At 37.4% G+C, this 25,820-nt stretch overlaps 1 protein-coding gene across 1 annotated transcript in view; it reads right to left on the bottom strand.

Annotated features, from left to right (window-relative positions):
• Positions 1 to 25,820, bottom strand: part of LOC126336947 (lysosomal alpha-mannosidase-like) — a 118,430-nt gene that overhangs the window by 35,614 nt on the left and 56,996 nt on the right. Inside the window, exon 6 of the mRNA XM_050001136.1 lies at positions 10,647 to 10,783. Coding sequence (XP_049857093.1) covers positions 10,647 to 10,783 — 137 coding nt within the window. The remainder of the gene's footprint in view (positions 1 to 10,646; positions 10,784 to 25,820) is intronic.

A 25,820-nucleotide genomic window follows, 5' to 3' on the forward strand; every position in this document is an offset into this window, starting at 1 on the left:
TGCAGTTGCGATGATCACTGTGTCTGGATGGCTCAGTGGTCAGAGATTTTTTGCCTAATGAGCAAAAGACCACAGTTCAAATCCTAGTGCAGCACAAATTTTCAGCTTCCCCACTGATGTAAATCAATGTTCACTAGCAGCTACATGTCATAATTCCTTAGTGTCTTGATTGCTATAATAAGTTATTGTGTATTGGTTTTACAGACAGTCAATCATTTCTATTAATTCTTGTATGAATTCACCAGTAATAATGCTAGTGCAGCTTAACTGAACAATACTTGTTGCTGTGTACATATCAAGAGGTGCACAGCAATATCACGAGAGATGGCCATTACACATGTGCAGCCACTCGCCTAGCATTTAGTAACTAGGACTACACTCTGCTTCTGCACCACATCCATCAGCATGTCATATCCATCTGCCAATAGTGTTGCCAGCTGTCACACAATGGACTGTTTCAGTCCCATCTAATTCTGGCACCAATGGACATTCTTCCACCAACTCCAACAAACGACAGTATGCTGTCAACATTCACTCAGTTCCTGACCCTTCCTACAATGCCAGCATTTGCTGCAATTATATTACAGATCACAGTTCAGTTCTAGGATATGTTTTAGCTGATATAATGTGCAGGAAAAACAGAAAAAATGGGGGTGCTGGAATTTATATCAAGCATGGCCAAAAATTTTCAAAATTAGATATAACGCCGTATTGTTCAGAAGTATATGCTGAGTTTAGCTGTATAAGACTGACTGAAGAAAACATAATAATTGTTAGCCTGTATAGGTCTCCAAATGGAGGCATAAATGTTTTCTTTGAGCAATTTGAACTAGTAGTTATGAAACTTTTAAAGTTTAAAACAAAGATTGTTATTTGTGGTGATTTTAATATTGAAACGGGAAATGCAAGACAACAAGACTCCAGAACATTTTTTAATATATTAAGATCTTTAAACTTGCACTGCACGAACAAGTGTCCTACTCGTAATGATGCATGCCTAGACAATATTATTGTTAATTTGAATAGAGAGGAATATGTGGTTAGCTTGGCTGATGGTGCTTTTGCAGATCATGATCCATTGCTTTTAACACTTTACCATTATAAACCATCTTGTTGTGTTGTTGTTGTCTTCAGTCCTGAGACTGGTTTGATGCAGCTCTCCATGCTACTCTATCCTGCGCAAGCTGCTTCATCTCCCAGTACCTACTGCAACCTACATCCTTCTGAATCTGCTTAGTGTACTCATCTCTCGGTCTCCCTCTACGATTTTTACCCTCCACGCTGCCCTCCAATGCTAAATTTGTGATCCCTTGATGCCTCAAAACATGTCCTACCAACCGATCCCTTCTTCTAGTCAAGTTGTGCCACAAACTTCTCTTCTCCCCAATCCTATTCAATACCTCCTCATTAGATACGTGATCTATCCACCTTATCTTCAGTATTCTTCTGTAGCACCACATTTCGAAAGCTTCTATTCTCTTCTTGTCCAAACTAGTTATCGTCCATGTTTCACTTCCATACATGGCTACACTCCAAACAAATACTTTCAGAAACGACTTCCTGATACATAAATCTATATTCGATGTTAACAAATTTCTCTTCTTCAGAAACGCTTTCCTTGCCATTGCCAGTCTACATTTTATATCCTCTCTACTTCGACCATCATCAGTTACTTTACTTCCTAAATAGCAAAACTCCTTTACTACTTTAAGTGTCTCATTTCCTAATCTAATTTCCTCAGCATCACCCGATTTAATTTGACTACATTCCATTATCCTCGTTTTGCTTTTGTTAATGTTCATCTTATATCCTCCTTTCAAGACACTGTCCATTCCGTTCAACTGCTCTTCCAAGTCCTTTGCCGTCTCTGACAGAATTACAATGTCATCGGCGAACCTCAAAGTTTTTACTTCGTCTCCATGAATTTTAATACCTACTCCAAATTTTTCTTTTGTTTCCTTTACTGCTTGCTCAATATACAGATTGAATAACATCGGGGAGAGGCTACAACCCTGTCTCACTCCTTTCCCAACCACTGCTTCCCTTTCATGCCCCTCGACTCTTATTACTGCCATCTGGTTTCTGTACAAATTATAAATAGCCTTTCGCTCCCTGTATTTTACCCCTGCCACCTTTAGAATTTGAAAAAGAGTATTCCAGTCAACATTGTCAAAAGCTTTCTCTAAGTCTACAAATGCTAGAAACGTAGGTTTGCCTTTTCTTAATCTTTCTTCTAAGATAAGTCGTAAGGTCAGTATTGCCTCACGTGTTCCAACATTTCGACGGAATCCAAACTGATCCTCCCCGAGGTCTGCATCTACCAGTTTTTCCATTCGTCTGTAAAGAATTCGCGTTAGTATTTTGCAGCCGTGGCTTATTAAACTGATAGTTCGGTAATTTTCACATCTGTCAGCACCTGCTTTCTTTGGGATTGGAATTATTATATTCTTCTTGAAGTCTGAGGGTATTTCGCCTGTCTCATACATCTTGCTCACCAGCTGGTAGAGTTTTGTCATGACTGGCTCTCCCAAGGCCGTCAGTAGTTCTAATGGAATGTTGTCTACTCCGGGGGCCTTGTTTCGACTCAGGTCTTTCAGTGCTCTGTCAAACTCTTCACGCAGTATCGTATCTCCCATTTCGTCTTCATCTACATCCTCTTCTATTTCCATAATATTGTCCTCAAGTACATCGCCCTTGTATAAACCTTCTATATACTCCTTCCACCTTTCTGCCTTCCCTTGTTTGCTTAGAACTGGGCTGCCATCTGAGCTCTTGATATTCATACACGTGGTTCTCTTCTCTCCAAAGGTCTCTTTAATTTTCCTGTAGGCAGTATCTATCTTACCCCTAGTGAGATAAGCTTCTACATCCTTACATTTGTCCTCTAGCCATCCCTGTTTAGCCATTTTGCACTTCCTGTCGATCTCATTTTTCAGACGTTTGTATTCCTTTTTGCCTGCTTCATTTACTGCATTTTTATATTTTCTCCTTTCATCAATTAAATTCAATATTTCTACTGTTACCCAAGGATTTTTAGCAGCCCTCGTCTTTGTACCTACTTTATCCTCTGCTGCCTTCACTACTACATCCCTCAGAGCTACCCATTCTTCTTCTACTGTACTTCTTTCCCCTATTCCTGTCAATTGTTCCCTTATGCTCTCTCTGAAACTCTGTACAACCTCTGGTTCTTTCAGTTTATCCAGGTCCCATCTCCTTAATTTCCCACATTTTTGCAGTTTCTTCAGTTTTAATCTACAGGTCATAACCAATAGATTGTGGTCAGAGTCCACATCTGCCCCTGGAAATGTCTTACAACTTAAAACCTGGTTCCTAAATCTCTGTCTTACCATTATATAATCTATCTGATACCTTTTAGTATCTCCAGGGTTCTTCCACGTATACAACCTTCTTTCATGATTCTTAAACCAAGTGTTAGCTATGATTAAGTTGTGCTCCGTGCAAAATTCTACTAGGCGGCTTCCTCTTTCATTTCTTAGCCCCAATCCATATTCACCTACTATGTTTCCTTCTCTCCCTTTTCCTACACTCGAATTCCAGTCACCCATTACTATTAAATTTTCGTCTCCCTTCACTATCTGAATAATTTCTTTTATTTCATCGTACATTTCTTCAATTTCTTCATCATCTGCAGAGCTAGTTGGCATATAAACTTGTACTACTGTAGTAGGTGTGGGCTTCGTATCTATCTTGGCCACAATAATGCGTTCACTATGCTGTTTGTAGTAGCTTACCCGCATTCCTATTTTCCTATTCATTATTAAACCTACTCCTGCATTACCCCTATTTGATTTTGTGTTTATAACCCTGTAGTCACCTGACCAGAAGTCTTGTTCCTCCTGCCACCGAACTTCACTAATTCCCACTATATCTAACTTTAACCTATCCATTTCCCTTTTTAAATTTTCTAACCTACCTGCCCGATTAAGGGATCTGACATTCCACGCTCCGATCCGTAGAACGCCAGTTTTCTTTCTCCTGATAACGACATCCTCCTGAGTAGTCCCCGCCCGGAGATCCGAATGGGGGACTATTTTACCTCCGGAATATTTTACCCAAGAGGATGCCATCATCATTTAATCATACAGTAAAGCTGCATGTCCTCGGGAAAAATTACGGCTGTAGTTTCCCCTTGCTTTCAGCCGTTCGCAGTACCATTACAGCAAGGCCGTTTTGGTTAATATTGCAAGGCCAGATCAGTCAATCATCCAGACTGTTGCCCCTGCAACTACTGAAAAGGCTGCTGCCCCTCTTCAGGAACCACACGTTTGTCTGGCCTCTCAACAGATACCCCTCCGTTGTGGTTGCACCTACGGTACGGCCATCTGTATCGCTGAGGCACGCAAGCCTCCCCACCAACGGCAAGGTCCATGGTTCATGGGGGGAAATTTAATGTGGCATGGGTAAGAGGTCAGAGAGAGGAGTACATTATGTCATTTATTAACAAGTTAAAGGTCACAAACTGGGAACCTGTTTATGAGTGTCATCCAGGAAAAACAGGAGTTGAAAATGATTTTGAAGCTTTCTTTAAAAAATATAGAGACATATGGTACTCCTGTTCCCCGTTAATAAAAGTTAGGTCCTCAGTTAAACGTAAAAATACAAAAATAAACTGGTATGCAAAAGAACTAGCAGAAATCAGAGAAAATATGCTCATACTGTATAGAACATATAAAAGCAAGGACAATCAAGGGTCTGAACAGAGAGATATGGTATACAATGCTTACCTTAGAAATAAAAAGTATTACAAAGATAAGCTCAGAGAAGCCAAAAAAGCAGCTTGTGAAAGGTATATAGAAGGTGCTCCAAATAAGTGTAAGGCAGCATGGGAAGTTATCAGACAAGATAATTCTCACAGCCAAGTATGTCAAACTCTGCTGGATCCAGGAGAATTGAATGACTACTTTGTCACATCAGTCACAGAACTCGGAGACAAAATTAAAGCCACAGACACATCGGCAAGGGATCTGCTTGGTCCCCAGCTGTCTGAGGGACTTTTGTTTCACTGGAACAATATCACGCCTGATGAAGTCTGTAAAACTGTTGCTAAACTATCGAATTCCAAATGTATGGACTGTTACTGGATGTCCAATTATGTTGTTAAAAGAACAGTCCATCTCATAAGTAAGCCACTAAGCTTTATTTTTAACAGATGTTTAGAGAATGGAGTTTTCCCAGATTTGCTAAAAATCTCTAAAATTGTCCCCGTATTCAAAAAGGGTGATAAATAACTCCCCCAAAACTACCGAGCCGTATCTATTGTGCCAATATTTTCAAAAATAATTGAATCACTCATGTACTTTCAATTAAGCAGTTATTTTGAAAAGCATGATCTGCTTTGCAACAATCAATATGGATTTAGACTAGGTAAAAATACCACTGCAGCTGTTCTGGAAATTATTGATCAGACTTTAACGGCCTTTGAAAATAAGAAGATGGTGTCACTTGTATTATGTGATCTAAGTAAAGCTTTTGATTGCATTCCTTTGAACATATTATTAACAAAACTGGAGTATTATGGTATACAAAAATCTTCATTAAGATAATTTCTTCCTATTTGACCAACAGAAGACAGTTTGTCTCAATTAGAAATGAGCATTCCCTCTTAGTAGAAATTGGTACAGGTGTGCCACAGGGCTCTGTCCTTGGCCCCTTCTTGTTCATTGTGGCTATCAATGACCTGCCCCATTCTGTATCACAGTCTGTAATCTGCTATGCAGATGATACAACCCTGCTTACTTCACACCATGACATCCCAACCCTTGATAAGATTACACAAGAAACTCTTGACTCTGCATTAAAATGGTTTGCAGCCAATAAACTTGTATGTAATCCAGACAAAACCCAAAAGCTTCTGCTAGGATTATCTAAAAATATAGAAAATAAAAGTGTCAAGCTCTTAGGAATACATATTGATGCCAAACTAACTTGGGAAGAGCATATAAGCCAAATCTGCAAAAAAAATCTCAAGAGTGACCTACCTCATGTGGAAACTGAGAGATATGGTCAATAATAATTATCTCCGTGTAGCACATTTTGGACTCTTTCAGTCACATATATCATATGGCCTACTCATATGGGGACATTCTCCTCATATCAGTAACATCTTAAAAGCCCCCCCAAAAAATTGTTTGTATGATGTGTAATGCTGGTCCTGTAGAACACTGTCCCTCTCTTTTTACCAGGCTTAGGTTACTAACAGTGGTGAATCTGTATATCTATGAGGCTGCACTCTTTATATGACTGGCTAGCAAAAAACCCATGTTATCATATAAAAGAGTTCTATGATATTGACAGTATTGATATTAATCATAAGATTGTATTGGTATATAAGATATTTAATTTTTGCATGTAATGTGATCAATATTTGTACCTTACTATCATTGTAAAAGCCTATTCTACTGTATGTGGTCAATGGCAATCTGAAAGAATCTGAATCTATGAGTTCCATTCAGAAGACATCAGTTCTGACTTAGCAGTCGCTATTTATGGAGCAATAAGAACAGTTAACTACTTGTGTCTGCATAATACTTTCAGTCATAATGACTAAATCATGAACTGCCAAGAGACAGCAAAGTTATTTAGATTTCACTGTATTAGGTGGAGGACATCAAGCACCATGCATCCAACTGTTACAAAAGTTCAGTAAACTGTGTATCATCATATATGTTATTAATTATTTCTTATTGTGTTGCCACTTTTCTGTTCTAGTGGTGCCCTGTCAAGTAGGTACTAGCACACATACTACCACTTCTTTTATTGATCCATACTAGGAAGTAACTTTTAATCTTATTAAAAATCCACTACATGATTAAAATAAGACCTATATATTTTCTGTTATTCTATATGGCGTATACACATTTCAGTCAAATCGTTACCTCAGAGTTGTAACACTTTTAGATTACTGTTGTGGGTAAAAAGCTTTTGCACATCTGCTCAGGAATGTGACCCATTTATAAAATTCCAAATATTTCTTGATTTATTTCACTTGTTTGTTTCCAAACATAGGAATAAATTTTCATGGACATTACTAATTCTTGTCATGCACATTTTCTGCAGCAGACGGTTTTACTTTTCTCGTAGATATTAACCTAGTTTCCTTCGCACATTCCAGTATGACATTCCTGATGATTTTTGATTTCTCTGTTCCTAGAGCCACTTCTTCATTCAGTTAGCTTTCTTGCCCTTCTCCTTCTCTTTGTTGATTCGTGCTTGTGAGTTCATTTTTGAGCTGAAGAATGAATGCCTTCCTCTTCAGATTGTTTTTGATTGTAGAATATCTACACATACATTGATGCCACATGCCACATCTAGGATATTGTAAAAGTCATATATTGGTCACCCCCTGCAAGCAACCATAGCTGAATATTTATGAATCATTTGAATGACATCCACACCATACTTTGTAGTGTTATAAAAGGTAATAGTCTCTAGTGGCTTCTTTTCTTTCTCCCTCATAGTTACTATAGGATGTAGTATGTTAAGAATAATGATATTCTTATTCTTCTTCCTTTGCAACTCTGGCTTTTCATCTCCACCAAGTTCAAAGTGGGATAAGAGTCAGAATTGTTGTTCTTTACTCAGTTGGGGATTTTTTGGCAAATTTTGTTCATTGTTCCACAAACAACATTTTCTTCTGTTCAAGTTTCTTGGCAAGCTGAAGAAGTGTGAAGGAGTTATCTGTTGTTACATTCCTTTCTTGGTTATTAATGGCTCCATGGGGCAAAGAACAACATACTCTCCCAGTGGCTGATTTTCTGATCAGCCTTCTTGCTACCATGTATGGGGAGGTGTTCCAAATGCTCTTGTATGACACATCTCCAGCTTTTCCAAAACTTGAGTCTGTATTTGCCATGTCTGTTTGGCTTAAATTAGGTAAACCTGTACCTTGCATGGCTTGATAGAAAATTTTCACCTGAGTGATAACAGCAGAGGCAATTTATTACAACCATATTTCAGAAATAAGTGTGAAGTTATCAGCAGAAGTGGATTAGTTTGAGATGACTTATTATCAAAGTGGCAGATTCTGTTAAACTTGTGGACTCTATCTCTTGTCATTTTATCTCTGATGAAATTAGCCCTCAATGACATGATCAAAAGACAACACCCTTTGCACAAAAGCACCTCTGGTGAATGTGATTCCAATTGTTGCTCCAAATCCTCCAGTGATGAAGTTGAATTGTTAGGTATTTGATTCTGTATGTGACAACAGATAACTCCTTCACATCTCTTCAGCTTTCCAAGAAACTTGAACAGAAGAAAATGTCATTTGTGGAACAATGAACAGAATTTGTCAAAAAATTCCCAACTGAGTAAAGAACAACAATTCTGATTCATATACCACTTTGAATTTGGGGTAGACTGCAAAGCCAGAGTTCTAAAGAAAAAAGAATAAGAATGTCATTATTCTTAGCACACTACATCCCATAGTAACTGTGAGGGTGGAAGAAAAGGAGCCACTAGAGACTGTTACCTTTTATAACACTACAAAGTATGGTGTGGATGTCATTCAAATCATTCATAAATATTCAATTAAGGCTGCTTTCAAGAGGTGGCCAATGTATGTCTTTTACAATATCCTAGACGTGGCATCAATAAATGAGTGGATATTCTACAATCAAGTAACCAGAAACAGTCTGAAGAGGAAGGCATTCATTCTTCAGCTCAAAAATGAACTCACAAGCAGGAAGCAAGAAAGAGAAGGAGAAGAGCAAGAAAGCTAATTGAATGAAGAAGTGGCTGTAGGAACAGATAAATCAATTTTACAAAATAAGCAGAAATTGTGAGGAGAAAAAAGTAAAGAATGTTATTTCAGTTGTGCAGATTCTGAAGTTCTGAAGAAGCTGATAACATAAAAAACTAACCATGTATGTTCCCTAAACCCTGAATAAATCCATGTTAATGTACCCCAGTACGTGCTATTATGACTCCTATCCATGTAGAATACACTCATTATCTTGTTAAGACTTACGTGAATCATAGTTTCTATCCTGTGCCAGGCTGTTCATGTCTGTGTAACTATAGCAAATCTATACCCACTTTAACCAGCTGCTTTCAAATACTCTGTTCCATCGACAAAATTTTACCCCAACCCTTCTCTCCAGTAATAAACTGGCCATTGCATGATGACTGAGGACATGTTCTATCAACCAGTTCCTTCTAGTTATAATGATTGTTCCTCACATGAGGAAACAGTTGGTGGAAAACTGGAGTCTCTTTGGGTCTATAGAAAGACTCTTATATACAGGGCATGGACAAAATTTGGAAACACAACAAATACAACCTATTTCCAAGCCTAACACAGTAGACCACAAAAACTCAATAGTATTGAGATTTCGTGTCCGTGGTGGCATGGGGAGTTGTGACAATTCATCCTCACACTCACAAAACAAGTCCTGGATGGTGCAAGCTATGTGAACTGGGCCCCTGTTATATTAGAACACAGTATCATCATTGGGAAACAAAAACTGTACTATGAGATTGACCTAATCAGCCAAAAAGGTCACATACTCCTTGGCAGCAATTCAACCATGGAGAGCAATCATAGGGCGCAGGGAATACCGTGATATGGCTGCAAAATCATCACTAAACCACTACCATGTTTCACTCTTGGGATGTAAACTCAGCCAGAAGTTGGAAGCAATGGGTAGCAAAGCAAATCTGATGAAATAAAATTCTTCCAATGCTTCATATTCTGGGTTTTAACCAAGCGAGGTGGCGCAGTGGTTAGCACACTAGACTCGTATTGGGAAGGTCGACAGTTCAAATCCACTTCCGGCCATCCTGATTTACGTTTTCCACAATTTCCCTAAATCGCTTGAGGCAAATGCTGGGATGGTATCTGCGAAAGGGTACGACCAACTTCCATCCCCATCCTTCCCTAATCCAATGGGACCGATAACCTCGCTGTTTGGTCCCCTCCACTGAATCACCCAACAAATTTGGGTTTTATGGCTTCAGCACCACATTTTCTTGTTACGAGCATTTGCATCACTGATGAGTGGTTTTGGAATTCCAGCTCACCCTGCAATTCCATGATTATGGAGCTCCCTTTGTGTTGTTTTAGCACTGACAGTGTTCACAGAGTGAGATATTTAATTTTGCAATGATTTTTGTAGCTGATGTCCTCTTATTTTTCATCACAATCCTCTTGAATGACTGCCATGATCACTCAGCACACACTTTTGTCCACATTGTGACTTATGTGATGATGTTTTTCCACTTTCCCAGTGTGTCGTATAAATATCCAATGTGGTGCCTCTTGAAACACCAAACACTACATAGAATTTGGTTATGGAAGTACACACCGTATTAGCACCAACAATTTGTTCATGTTCAAATTCAGTTAACTGTGACAAGATGCACTCACTACTACACAGAACACTGTTCTGAACATGACTAACACTTACAACATATACTGATAAAAAACTCAAAATACCTGAAGCTGGCAGTCAAAGCAAATGATCTGACAATGATGTATGTCAATGTGTGGCAATTTTTTCATTAAAATTTTCATCTCACAAAGGGATTTAAAAAGTTGTGCTCATTTGTCTGTATACATGCTTTGTTACGTTTCAACTGTTTTTAATTATATACTAGTTACAATGTTGATATAAATCATAGCTTACTTTAGTGTCCACATTGTACAAAGGATTTTGTGGATCATCAATGATCGGCAGTTGAGCACAGTTGCTGTCAAAACAAAATCCACTTGGTGGGTAATAGGAGTTGTTAAAAGTTGCTGCAAATAGTCTGGATGATGTTCCTGTAAGACACATCTCAATCAGTAAACTGAACCAAAACAGAAAAAAGATAAAAATTATGAACATATGTCATTCAAATGAAAAAAATGTTATTTTATTATTTTTTCTTCTTGTTGTAAACAAGAGAAAGTATCTTTTTCAATATAATCAACTCACATCTCTCTGAGACAACAAATTTTTATGTGAAGGTAAATAATTAGGAGTGTGAATCAAATATAAATGGGATGTTTGTTCCTGAGAGCATCAACAGTTGGTAGGACCAGACTCATGCTTCCAGTACTGTTAGGTGGTACCGTTAGGAGTGGGGAGAGATAGCTGTCACATACTTTCAACAGTTTGGTCATTAACACTAACACTGTCGATGCAAAACGTGCATGCCTCCACTGTGCAATTCATAATTATAAAATTTCTTGTTCATGAAGGAGTTCAAGCACCAGAAATTTTCTCGAGATTGATTGCACACTTTTGGTTATAATTGTCAAGGATGCTTGTGTTTTTTTGGCATAAAGAGCTGCAGAAAGGATGAGAATGTGTGAAAATCAGCAAAATGATCACTGTCCTTGGACAAACATTACATGTAAAAACGTTCATGTGATATGAGAAATTCTTGAGAACTATTGATGGTTAAAAGCATCAGAAAATGCAGAATAGGTTAGAATAAGTTATGGGAGCTGTAAGCAATCATTAAAAATGAACTACAGTTCTATTAAATGTGTTCAAAAGTGGTCCCTTGCCTTTTGACTGAAAATCAGAAGTTGGTACATGTGGATGTCTGTAAAAAAAAAGGCTTACAGCAAGGTCTGTGAAAGGAGGTGATGCATTTTTGAGTTGGGTCATCGACTGCAACAAAATGTGGGTCCACTACTATGCTCCTTAATCAAAACAAGCTAGTAATGAGTGGTGGAGGAAAGGGGAGGGAGCCCCATTGCAAGCCAAGACTCAACTGTCAGTTGACAAGAGGTTTTCAACCATTTCATTGATTTGTGAGGCATTTTGCTCATTTATTTTCTGCATGAACAGCACACAATCACTGCTGTTTACTACTGAAAGTTGCTGAACATGAGGGCTGCATATTGCCACAAAGGATGAGATCAACTGATGCGACAGGTCATCATCCTCCGCGGCAATGCCACGCCTCTTCTTGCAGCTCTAATGGTGCTCCAAACTACAGGAAACTTGATCACCCTCTTTACAGCTCAGACCTATCACTGTGACTGTGACTTCCATTTGTTTGGACTGCTTAAAGAATCTTTAGGAGGACAACAAGCTGAATATGAAGAGAGTGCGGAGGAATTCACGCGCAAATGGCTCATAGCACAGCAAGCTTCATTCTATGATGCTGTGATAAAAAAGCTACATTCTCACTGGAAAAAATGTGTTTGTAAAGTGTGAAACTATGTAGAAAAATTAAATTGTAACACTTTTTGTTTTTCAATAATTTTTTTTCAATAAATCCCTTTTATATTTGATTGTGATTACAGAAATTTTAATAATTCTTTTTTTTTTAGTAACAGAGATTGTTGTGTCCTGAATTTCCAGCAAAGTCATGCTGCTTTGTATCACAGCTCTCAGTGAGATTGTGACACCCAGTAGAGAGAGAGAGAGAGAGAGAGAGAGAGAGAGAGAGAGAGAGAGAGACTAATATGACTTCTGAACATCTTTGCCTCCATGACCTCATCATCACCTGCAAACGTTCTTTCAAAGGTCTAAACACATGAAATATGATAGTACAAAGTTTAGGTTGTATGATGATTTTTCAACACTTCATATTTTAGATAACATGGTGAATACGTAGTAGACATATCTCTATGGGGTGTGAGCTGTCATGCATTCCTTGTTACAGGGTTTCAGACAGCATTTTTACATGGTATGAAAAGGTTCAACTGCCTTACAAACCTTTCATTGTAATGAACACTAGTTACCCTTTGGCTCCTCTCATGGAAGTGCACCAATGCAAGTTCCTCATATCCCAAAAGACAGATGACCTCTATTGCAAATCCTGCACACTGAAGGTAAGACAAATTCTCTTTGAGACTGCCCGGGCAAAGTGAGTCAGTTGCTGCAGTTTACTTCTGTCTTCATTGAAAAATGGTGGTGTGCAGCAAATCAGTTTGTTTTCGGATGAGATTTTTATGGTAGATGCAGACATCATATGGATATTTTTCTGCTGGCTTATGCATTATCCAGCGAATACCATCATTGTTGCCAGAACAAAATTTCTTTCCAGTATTCATATGCTAAGTATTGTGCCCAGAAAAGATCAAGTTATCCCATCACATTTTTTAGAAACTGTCATGAAATAAGCTTATTAACATGTTATTTCAAATGTGATGCGATGGATGGACAGAGTGGTATCTGGAATGCAAAATAGTTTTAAGGGAGACAATGTGCACTGGCTCACAAGAGCCATTTAGTATCAAATTGAATATCAGACAATTCTGATATGTTTTCTTCAGAGGAATACTGACCTTCAAAAATCCCTGATTTAAATCGCTTGGATTATTATGCGTAGAGTACACCTGAAGTCTCGACATACTAGTGTGAGATCATTAACCCACTACTGAGCCAGCATTCATGGATACAGACTTATATGCATTATGTCCTATACGTACATGCTTTAGACTGAGATTGGAGACCTTTATTCAGGGTACAGGAGGATATAGTGAATGACTGTATTCAATACACCAACATAGAGGAGAGTGCAGTAACTGGAGGATGTGTACCTAGAAGTACACGACCTATCCTCATAAGTACCAATTAAGTGACTGATTTGGAAATAAGATGAAGGAATATGCACTAGTACTCTGTCTTCAGGCCATGAGTGGCCTACCGGGACCATCCGGCCACCGTGTCATCCTCAGTGGAGGATGCAGATAGGAGGGGTGTGGGGTCAGCACACTGCTCTCCCGGGCGTTATGATGGTATTATTGACCAAAGCCACTACTATTCAGTTGAGTAGCTCCTCAATTGGCATCACGAGGCTGAGTGCACTCCGAAATATGGCAACAGGGCATGGTGGCCTGGATGGTCACCCATACTGGCCACCATAAACAGTTTCCAGCATTTTATATTGTTTTTGCTGTTTATAGGCATGCAGTTGAGTTTTGTGCAGCATTTGTTAATATTTTCAGTTATAGATATTTAAATGTTGTATAATGTTACAACTATTTGGAAAATTTTGTTAATTCATTACTTGCAGAATTTCAGGGTGTGTAAAATTCTATATATTTTTAAAATCAGTTGTGTAATGTGCACACACACAAGCCATACTTTGTTGCTTATGCCCAATCTTGTACCTTGAATGGAAGAAGGGTCTTCTTCCATAGAACACATGATAGTTGCAAATGAACTGAATTTCTTCAGTATGTCAACAATTTTACCTACCTTGAAAATGGAGCTATGTGCTGCTTTCCAATAGCTTCAATTACAAAATGTATTTAATTTGTAAATAGTTTTTGATAGAACTTCTATATAATTTGATTTCACTTATTCATTATTGGTGTGTAGTAGAGTAATAATGAAACAGATAGATTATTAAATACCATATTGACAAGATTTTCTTGATGCAACACTTTTAAATTTCAATAGAATATATGTTTCTAGGTAGATAACCATGTTGCACATTGAAACATTTTTTCACTTTTCGAAAAACCAATATCTTCCAGAATAGATTTTGTAATTGCAGAAAAACACTGCAGCACACAAAAAGTGAATGCTATCATTTAAAATTTGAGTAAGAAAGTATATTAGACTTTTATCACAGGGCAAAATTCTGAAAGTGTTCCAAAGTACAACACTCTTCTGTGCCAAAAAAAAAAAAAAAAAAAAAAAAAAAAAAAAAAAAAAAAAAAAAAAAAAAAAAAAAAAAATTTCTTACAATATTTATTAATACACTAATGAAGTTTTGTTTAAAGAAACTGTTAAATTTATTCTAATTTTGGTGACTTATTACTAGAGTTCTCACTTAATACTGGTTGTCAAAAGTTCAGAAGTAGGCATTCAAGAGATAGTTGATTCATGTTTTCAAGCATCTGCAGTTCAGGTTTTCCAGCAATTTGGTAATGTACTCCTGTGAGTCAAACAAACCTATAACCATTCACACTGCCCTTCTCGGTATATGTTAAATACTCCCTGTTAGCTGAATCTGACATGGGTCCCCCAGACTTAAGACTATTCTATGAAGGATGGGATGAGTGCTTCAGAAGCGATCAGTTTTGCAGACTGGCTGTGTTTTCCCACTATCCAACACACTTTATCCATGACTGAGCCTATATTCTCAAAATTGTTACACTCAGTTATCTGCATGATTTGACTGATTCCAAATATGACTCATAGATACTGTTGTCTTTAGTGTACTACATTTTTTGTGTTTTGTGAAGTGCATAATTTTATATTTATGAACACATAAATAAAGTTACCAGGTTTTGCACTTCTTTCAAATCTTGTTAAGATCTGAATGGATAATATGACAGCTTCCTTCAGACAGTACTTAATTATAGTTATATCCTCCCTATATAGGTATACCAAGTCTAGTCACCTATTTTATTCAATACCACACATGATCATACTTTTGTTAATAAATGTTTGTCCTGAGTCAAATGCTTCTTGGCAATCAAGAAAACCTACAGCCAACTGGTTGCCTTGATATATGGCATTCAGAATATCATGGAAGAAAAGTGCAAAATGGGTTTCGCAAGACTGGTGTCTTTGGAATCTATCATACATTTGAGCTCAGAATATGTTCTAAGGTTCTGTGAAAGATGAATGTAAATGATACTAGATAGTAGATTTGTGAATAACTTTTGTTACCCTTCTTGTGTACAGGCATGATTTGCACTTTTTTTCTAAACAATGAGTACAGTCTTTTGTTCAAGGGATCTATGCTATAGTATGGTTAAGAGAGGGGCTACATCAACTATTTTAGCAATTTCAACTTTTTTTAATGATACTGACATATTAAATATTTATTGATGTTTATGTGGTTAAGTTCTGTAGCTGTGAATAGGGTTACTAGAAGAAATACAGCAAAGAGCACTTTTTTGTACAGCTTTATTTATGCCAAGACATATTCTGAACATTTGCTCATCTTAATTTGGTACAATACATTTGCATCTTCATCAGAATTACATAACTTGAAGATAAATGAAAGTCTAGTATAAATAAAGCTATGCAAAAAGTGGTTGGTTGCTGTATTTCTTCAAGTAAATTACTGACATAATATCTATATTATTTATCCTTGCAGTAGTATGAGAACTGAAATGAGCAGTATTCATGGATCATACTTTATGAAGGAACATTTGAAAATATATCATTTCTGTTCCTTTGTCATCAATGAGTATCTGACTGTTCTACTGAAGCATACCACCTTCAACAGGGTGGTACCTAATAAATCACTGTGGTTTTGAAACAGTCTATTGATTGATGGCAGCTTCACTTTCTGTAAAAGTTATAGTAAAACAATAGGAACTCAAGTTGGGAATGTCAACAATGTAAGGAAAACATAGATTGTTACTTACCAGGCTTTTAGTTTGTCTCCCACACCACTTCAATAGTGAGTGTTACGATTTGAATCATTGTGCAGAATCCTTTACAAAAGTGAAACTAAGAGGCAATTCTACTTGGTTAAATTAGTCAATTCTCTATCATAGACTAAGTTTCAAAATAATTTTGAAATTACTAAGAAGAATGATATAAGTGGTGGTTTGTTTACATCCAGTTTTAAAGTTAGGGGCTACTGTTGCATATTGAAGTTTGCTTACTAATTTGCCCTCGCTCCAGTTTGATGATGACTCAGTAGTGACAGGTAAGTCAAAAATAGAAGAAATCAACACAAAATTGAAGCAAGTGGTCAAACAACTTTCTGATAAAACGATAATAGCAAAAGTGTTAATATCATTTCCAGAGTGATATAAACATTTCCAGAGCGATATAAACATTTCCAATCAGCATGGGAGTCCATCCCTTTGAGAAGCAAATGCTTATTGAGTTAACTTCAAGATTACTCATTGAGGAAGGGAGAAATAATCAGTCTGATCAGCCAGAGGTCTTTGGCCAGTGTAAGTAGGCAACAAAAGTCACCAGTGATGCTTGTGGTATGGGGAGCTATTTTGCAAAGGACTGTAGAAGTATAGTGATGAGAGAAACATGAAGCTACAGTTATTGTAAGAAAAGAGGACACTTGAAGTCAGATTTCCAGCTGTTGAAACTGAAGGAATGTAAATGCCGTTATGTGAATGAATTAAGGAGTTGACCTGAAAGATTGTTGGAGTGTGGATACAGGTGCTAGCGAGCATATGTGCGATAAGAGAAAACTATTCACAAAACTGGACAGTATGCAAAGCTCAATGGAAGTTACTGTGAATGACGGTAAACTTCTTGGTGTGGTGCTATAGAACTGTAGGCATAGAACAGAGTTAAATTTATCAAAACAGTGCTTAGTGGAGTGCTTTTTGTGCCTGAACTGAAATTCAATCTGTTTTCTGTACAAACCATGTTAGCCAAAGATATGTGATTGGTGTCAAACAAGAAACAATGTGAATTCTTTACCAGTAAAGGTGAAGTCTGTGCATTATACAAATGTGTCAACAAAATGTGCCGTATGTTGTTTTCACTAAACGGAACACAGTCACAACTGTCAATTGTTACTTTGACATACACAGATAAAACACACACTGTGGTTTGCAATAATGATGCTAGTGAGCTTTTGTCCTTCAATATCGATAGTGGCCTGGTCAATTTGCCTAAACACATTGAAAACTTAGGTGTCTGGCATAAAAAAATTGTGTCATCAGAGCATTACACTTGTGAAAGTTTTTGTCATGTAAAGGAATGAGCATCATTGATGACTATGTCACTTGTGAAGAATGTTTGGCAGGTAAACAACATCACTCACCTTTCGCTGTCAGTTTGTCAAGAGCTAATACCCCACTTGAAGTGGTTCATGCAGATTTCTGTGGATCCATGGAGATGCATTCACTTGGAGGAGCAAGACATTTTTTGCTCTTGAAGGATGACTGCTCTGGTTATTGCAAAGTACTCTTTATGAAACAGATGAATGAAGTTAAAGGTTTGAGTAGGAATTTTTATTGCAAAAACTGAGAGAGAAACTGGTCTGAAAATTAAATTTCTAAGAAGTGATAGTGGACTGGAGTTTATGACTACTGACTTAGGTACATTTTTCAGTGAAAATAGCATAATCCATCAAAGAAGCATTGTGTACATACCACAGCAAAATGGAAGAACTGAAAGGGAAGTGTGCACCTTGGTATGAAGTTGCTTGCTCAATGATTTCAGGAATGCCAAAACATTTCTGGACTGGAGCCATCAACACGGTGGCTTATGTACTAAATCAAACTGGTCCAAGTCCTGCAGAAGGTAAAACTTCTTTTGAAGCTTTTTATGGTAGAGAATTGCCCTTATCAGATTTTAAAATATTTTGAACTTGCATGTCTGTCCTTGTACCCAAAGAAAAGAGACTGTTACTAGACCCCAAAAACAAGATAGGTTTATTTATGACTTATGATAATGGCGTGAAGGGGTACAGAATATTTATACATTCCACAGAGAGAAATGAGGTACATCGAGATGTAATTTTCTTTCCACCAGCAGTATCTGAAAGGGAGAAGAAAACTGATGCTTTTGTAAAAGAATCAGATACTATTTGTTGTCATGAAGAGAACACAGATAAAGCTTCAGATTTGGAGGAACAGAAAGAAGAAATGGGGACTGAGATTGTGGAAGAAAATAAAAGTCAGCCTAGGGAAGCAAAAGAAATTAGTGAAGACAGAAACATTTCGTTTGAGGGTGCAGAGAAAGATGTAGTTTTTGATGACAAGAAAGCATACACCCTTAGACCAGGGGGAAAATTCAACTCCCGAATTACTTGGAGGATTATGAGTTGGACCTGTCAGCAGCAGTCAATGATGAAGACCACAGCACCTACTGAAGCAATGTCTTGTGGTGAAGCTAAAAATTGAAAAGATGCCATACCAAGAGAGCTGCAAACCCTGGAACAAAACAACACATGGGATTGTGTATGTAAGATAAATGAATGTGATGTTACTGACACAAAGTGGGTTTCTAGGTGAAAAAGAGATGAAAAAGGTAATATTGTGTCTTATAAAGCTCATCTTGTAGCAAAAGATTTCCAACAAAGCTTGTCTTATTCAGAGATATACAGTCCAGTAACAAAATTAACTTCAATGAGACTTTTTCTGGTTTTTTGTAATGAGAATAACTTTCATATCTGTCAACTCGGTGTTTGTAGTGCATTTCTCTATAATGGACAGATAGCTGGAGACTTTTATGTTAAATTGCCTACTGGATGTAGTAGTAAAATGAATGGCAAAGTTTGTAAACGAAGAAAGACTGTGTATGATTTGAAGGACTCATCCAAAAATTGGAATGTTAAATTTTACACAGTAATAACTAGCTTAGGATTTGTAAGAATTACTTGTTTACACTGATGATCTGCTGATAGCTTCAACTTCTCAGAGTGAAATTGACGATTTAAAGCCATCATTGAGTGATAACTTAAAAAAGAAAGATGTTAAATGTTAAATGTTAAATGTGTTTTATTTATCTCATAACGTACAATATTTCAGAACATATGTCTGATGTACAGGAGACACGTCAAGGTTACAATTAGCTTATTTACAATTTTGTCATACTTACAGTAATACTTTGTGAAGAATTTACTTACTTAAAATTTGTCAAACTTATAGCATTTACATCTACTATAACTATCAGAAATTTTTATTCCATTTTAGGGATCCAGCTCAAAGTATCACTTCATCCTTCATGAAATCTTCCACAGAGTAGTAGCATCGTTTAATCAGAAAATCATGTAACTTGCTTTTTAAAATATTTACCTTCATACTCATCATGCCACACCCTTTTATAGAGTTGTGAATTTTCATGGCTATATACTGAGGAGTCTGAGCACGCAGTTTTAAGCGATGAGAGGTGAGCATAAAGTTTTCTTTATGTCTCGTGTCATACGAGTGTTCAAAATGATTTTTTTTGAATAGATCAGCTCTCCTGCGTAGGAAAAGAATCACCTCACGGATGTATAGAGAGGGAACAGTTAATATTTTTAGATCTCTAAATAATGGTCTACATGGTGCCCTCGGCTGTGCAGAGCACATGTTGCGAACGATTCTTTTTTGCAATTTTAAGATCCGTGTAACGTTTCCAGAGTTTCCCCAAAAAATTATGCCATATCGAATAACTGATTCGAAGTAGCTATAATACGCTATTTTCCTGGTGGCCATATCAGTGGCACAGGCTAAAATTTCCATTGCAAAAGCAAGGCTGTTTAATTTATTTGCTAGATATTCTATATGAGAATTCCAGCTCAAAGTTTTGTCTAAGTTTATTCCCAGGAACCTGACTGAGTCAAGTTCTTTCATTTTTTGATTGTTGTGAGTGATACAGATTTCTTCAGTTTTTGACTTTTTGGATTTAAAACTCATCATGTGGGTTTTTGAAATGTTTAGCCTTAAGCCATTTAGACTGAACCATGTTTCCAGGTTTCTTAACGTATTCATGACACAATGTGGTACATTTTCAGAATTTTCATTTTCAATTAGGGCAGAAGTATCATCTGCAAACAAAGTTAAATGAGTATTTATATTGAGAGGCAAGTCATTTACATAGAACAAAAATAAAATGGGTCCAAGAATTGAGCCTTGAGGAACACCCCTTGTGTGACAGTTTTCCACTCTGAGAAGTAATCTGCTCCATTTGATGTGATTATTACCCTTTGCTTCCTCTCCGAGAGGTATGATTCAAACCATTTCAAAGCAATATCCCTTATTCCATACCTGTTGAGTTTGAAAAGCATGAGGGCATGGTTTACAGAGTCGAATGCTTTTGTAAGATCACAAAATATTCCTGCGACCTTAGCTTTCCTATCTAGTGATGAAGTAATTTTTTCAATAAACTCATTTATTGCATCTACTGTGTTTTTGCCTTGTTGGAAGCCAAATTGGTTTGGTGAAATGATATCATTCTGTGTGATGAAGCTTTGTATCTGTAAAGCAGCAATTTTTTCAAATATTTTTGATATGACAGGAAGTATAGAGATGGGGCGATAATTTCCCATATCATCTTTTGAACCTTTTTTATACAATGGTTTTACTTCTGCATATTTCAAGAGATCAGGGAAGTAACCGTCTTCAAAGGATTTGTTTATTATGAGAGAGAGAGGATGAGCTATTACGTTGTAAACTTTTTTAATTATTTTGATGGCTATCCCATCCCAGCCAGCCGAGTTTTTGTCTTTCAAGGAAAGTATGATATTTTCAACAAGTTTTGCTGAGACTGTGTTGAATTTTTTAAGACATTCAGTGGTATTGTCTTTTAACCCAAAACTTTTTACTTTCTGCTCATAATTTGCTATGTCTAAATCAGATTGTGCTACATTTATAAAGTATTCATTGAAGCACTCAGATATTTGAGCTGGATTTACAACCAATTTTTCCTTAAGTTTGATTTCTGAGATATCTTGTTTATGGTTTTGGACACCTAATTCAGACTTAACTACAGACCATACTGCCCTTGTTTTATTTTTCTGCCCTAGAATGAATTTGTTATTTGCCATTTGTTTTGAAGCTTTCACAACTTTTTTGAAAATAGTTTTATAGTTTCTAACATATTTTACAAAATCAGGATCTTTGTTGTACTTCAGTTGATTGTGTAGCTTCCTTTTCCTCTCACTCGATATTTTTATTCCTGGTGTGATCCATTTTATCTTACTTGATGTTTTGTTGCAATATGATCTTGGCGGGAAAGTTTCATTAAATACTTCAATAAAACTGTTTAAGAATGTACTAAAGTTTTCATTTGTTGAATCACCATCCCTGAAACACCACTTAACTTTACTTAGTTTTTCATAGAATATTTCAATATTTGTTTTATTGAAACTCCTTTTGATACAAGTCTTCTTTATATTATGTTTGTCAGTTTTTGGTAGTGACACAATCAAGGCAGAGTGATCAGAAAGACCTAAGTCTAGACAGAATTTATTTACATTATCAAAGTTATAATTTGTTACAATGTTGTCGATGCATGTTGCTGAGTGAATATTTTCTCTGGTGGACTCCGAAAAATTTAGTTTAAAACCAGACTTTTTAATTGAATCAATAAATTTTGTTGATTCTTTATTGTCATTTGCAATGTTTATATTAAAATCTGCTGCTATTACAATTTTTTTCTTCTTTTCTTTCTTTAGTTTGTTTAGCAAGCACTGGAATTTAGAGAGGAATGGTGTCACTAAAGCCCTGTCTGGAATCCTATAAATTGAAATAATTAACATATTAAGGTCTTTAAGTTCTATGCAACAACTTTCGAATATACAATCTTCATTTAAAAAATTAAAATCTGTTTTCGCTTCATAGCTTATAGAAGAGTCCAGGAGTATGCAGCAACCTCCGTGAGATTTTTTCTCCCTGCAATAGCTGCTTGCAACATTGAAATTTTCAATTTTATTTAAAATATTTATTGTATTAGAGCTAAGCCAATGCTCATTTAAACAAATAATTTTTATGTTTTTACATTCTGAGAGAAGGATTTGTAACTCATCGAGTTTGTAGCCTAGGCTACTGGAAGATTTAGAATTTAAGCCATTTATATTCCAGTGCATCAAATAAGGATTTTCGCTTGTTTTAATGGTATTAAGCATACATTTTCGAAGACATACTTCAGCAGTTTTCTTTTCAGCTAACACGCATTTTTCTTTTACATCCCCTCCAGTAAATGTATGTGGGTATGATGAGGATATTCTTCAAAATTTAAGGGAGTGTACTATTACTACTTGCCAAAGAAAGTATCTTCAAAAAGTGTTGAAAGTTTTTGATACATTTCAATGTAATTCCATTTCAACCCATGTGGAGGAAAATTTTGATCACAGTACATTAAAAAGAGAAAAACCTGAATATGAAGACATTGAGAAAAGGTGTAGAAAATTAATATTGTTACTGATGTGTGCTATGTTACTTTCCAGACCAGATATTTGCGTAACTATAAATATTTTAAGCAGGTACCAGCCATGTACAAGTCGGGATTTAGAGAATGCCTTACAACATGTCTTGCATTACATTAAGGGAACCCTAAACCTGAATGTGTTACATGCTAGGGATGAAAATAGAGATGAAAAGTGTTCTGATCCTATAGTTGGTTATGTGGACTCTGATTTGGCTGGTGATAGTTTGGACAGAAAGTCCACAAGTGGCTTTCTTTTCAAAGTTTTGGGTTGTAGTGTTTCATGTGCATCTAAGAAGCAACTCACAGTGTCTCTGTCACCAACAGAATCTGAATTTGTAGCCTTAAGCATGGGAACTAGTGACACCTGTTGGCTCAGTAATTTGTATCATAGTCTTTCTGGCAGTCAAAGAGCTGTTGTACTTTATGAAAACAGTATGTTGGTAAAAAGCCTCTGCAGGAACCCACAGTTCTATCATAATCTAAAGCATGTAGATATGAAAGTTCTCTTTTTAAGAGAGAAAGTTTTTACTAAGAAAGTTATATTAAAGAACATTAGCACAAATGACCAAGAAGCTAATGTTCTAACAAAGGCACTAGGTAAAATAAAATTTGAAAAATTTATAGCCTTGTTAGAATGTACATAGAGATTGTAATAATTATAATTGACACTGAGTGTGTTAATGGTACATGTTAATGTTATCTTAAAGAAGCAACACTGTTTTTCTTTGATTTGTGTTACCTTCCAACCTTTAGATGCTCTGTCTTTTGCTGTTTACTCTGTGTGTGTATCGTCATCTGCAATTAGTTGTAAGCTGTTAAACGTTACAGTAAACTCTGTGCCAACAGGCTTATTTTTGTGCTTCATTTACTGCGCCTCATCACAAAAGTTCTGTCAATATTTTTAGTTTCCTCTGCTCTTGCAACACATTAGCCATTGTTAGTGAAAAATACAGGAAATTTCATGAGATTCAAGTCTCTCTCGGAAGATATATTGAAGAATAAAACTTGGGTACAACATGAGATGTGAGGGGAAAAAGTGACACAGCTATTCTATGTCAAACTAAGATGCCATCATCAAATAATTTGATGTACTAAGATGCTAGTACATTATCCATTCTGTATATAGCCACTATGCTACTCTCAATCCTGGACCACAACCTGGGGGAACATTTGCATAGCAGTATATAGGGCAGGAAGGAGCATGTTGGCACAGAGTATGTAACAATTTCAGTGCAGCTTTCCATGCTTTATTTTATGTAGTGCCCATTGCCTCTTCATTACTGACTGCCAGTCATCTCTAGACATGGTATCTCAGCAACATGTCTTCAGACACATGCTGGTGATAAGGTGTGACCATCACACCATACAGTCATGACTTGGTTATATAAGGAGCAGACAACCAACAGCACCTCAATACATCAGATGATGTGATGACTGTGTCTCAGTTTGACATCATAATATCATGTTACTTTGACACATCTGATGTTTTCCTTCTACATGACACCAAAATATTTTGATGCAGCAAGTCATGAATTATTTTAGGTAAAAACTTGCAATTGTTATCAATATTCTGTATCACAATGTCCCTCATACTCTTCTGATAAGCCCTGATAAGACTATCTGTTGCAACAAAGTTTCCTTAATTGATAACAGTGAGGGACTGGTCAGCAATGCACACACATGTCGATATATTTCTTTACATTAAGATACATGATAGATATTTGCTCATGTTCCCCTTCTTGTGTGAATTTCATTTAATGAAACACTGTTAATGTCTAGAAAATAGGTAAGGTCACTCATTGAGCAGAATAGGGGATCTTTTTTGTGAGATAAAATGTGAATGCCAGTTTTTTGTATTCAACCTCATTTGGGAGATGTGTTTGCATGCCACATTGAAATACACATATTACCAATCATTGTGTGAGCCTCTTCAGCTGCCATTTGTGTATAGTTCTGTAGTTAAGTATTGCATCCAATGTTACTGCTATTGTGTTTTACACTCCTGGAAATTGAAATAAGAACACCGTGAATTCATAGTCCCAGGAAGGGGAAACTTTATTGACACATTCCTGGGGTCAGATACATCACATGATCACACTGACAGAACCACAGGCACATAGACACAGGCAACAGAGCATGCACAATGTCGGCACTAGAACAGTGTATATCCACCTTTCGCAGCAATGCAGGCTGCTATTCTCCCATGGAGACGATCGTAGAGATGCTGGATGTAGTCCTGTGGAACGGCTTGCCATGCCACTTCCACCTGGCACCTCAGTTGGACCAGCGTTCGTGCTGGATGTGGAGACCGTTGTGAGACGACGCTTCATCCAGTCCCAAACATGCTCAATGGGGGACAGATCCGGAGATCTTGCTGGCCAGGGTAGTTGACTTACACCTTCTAGAGCACGTTGGGTGGCACGGGATACATGCGGACGTGCATTGTCCTGTTGGAACAGCAAGTTCCCTTGCCGGTCTAGGAATGGTAGAACGATGGGTTCGATGACGGTTTGGATGTACCGTGCACTATTCAGTGTCTCCTCGACGATCACCAGAGGTGTACGGCCAGTGTAGGAGATCGCTCCCCACACCATGATGCCGGGTGTTGGCCCTGTGTGCCTCGATCATATGCAGTCCTGATTGTGGCGCTCACCTGCACTGCGCCAAACACGCATACGACCATCATTGGCACCAAGGCAGAAGCGACTCTCATCGCTGAAGATGACGCGTCTCCATTCGTCCCTCCATTCACGCCTGTCGACACCACTGGAGGCGGGCTGCACGATGTTGGGGCATGAGCGGAAGATGGCCTAACGGTGTGCGGGACCGTAGCCCAGCTTCATGGAGACGGTTGCGAATGGTCCTCGCCGATACCCCAGGAGCAACAGTGTCCCTAATTTGCTGGGAAGTGTCGGTGCGGTCCCCTATGGCACTTCGTAGGATCCTACGGTCTTGGCGTGCATCCGTGCGTCGCTACGGTCCGGTCCCAGGTCAACGGGCACGTGCACCTTCCGCCGACCGCTGGCGACAACATCGATGTACTGTGGAGACCTC

The sequence above is a fragment of the Schistocerca gregaria genome, chromosome 1, assembly GCF_023897955.1.
Source record: "Schistocerca gregaria isolate iqSchGreg1 chromosome 1, iqSchGreg1.2, whole genome shotgun sequence".
NCBI lineage: Eukaryota > Metazoa > Arthropoda > Insecta > Orthoptera > Acrididae > Schistocerca > Schistocerca gregaria.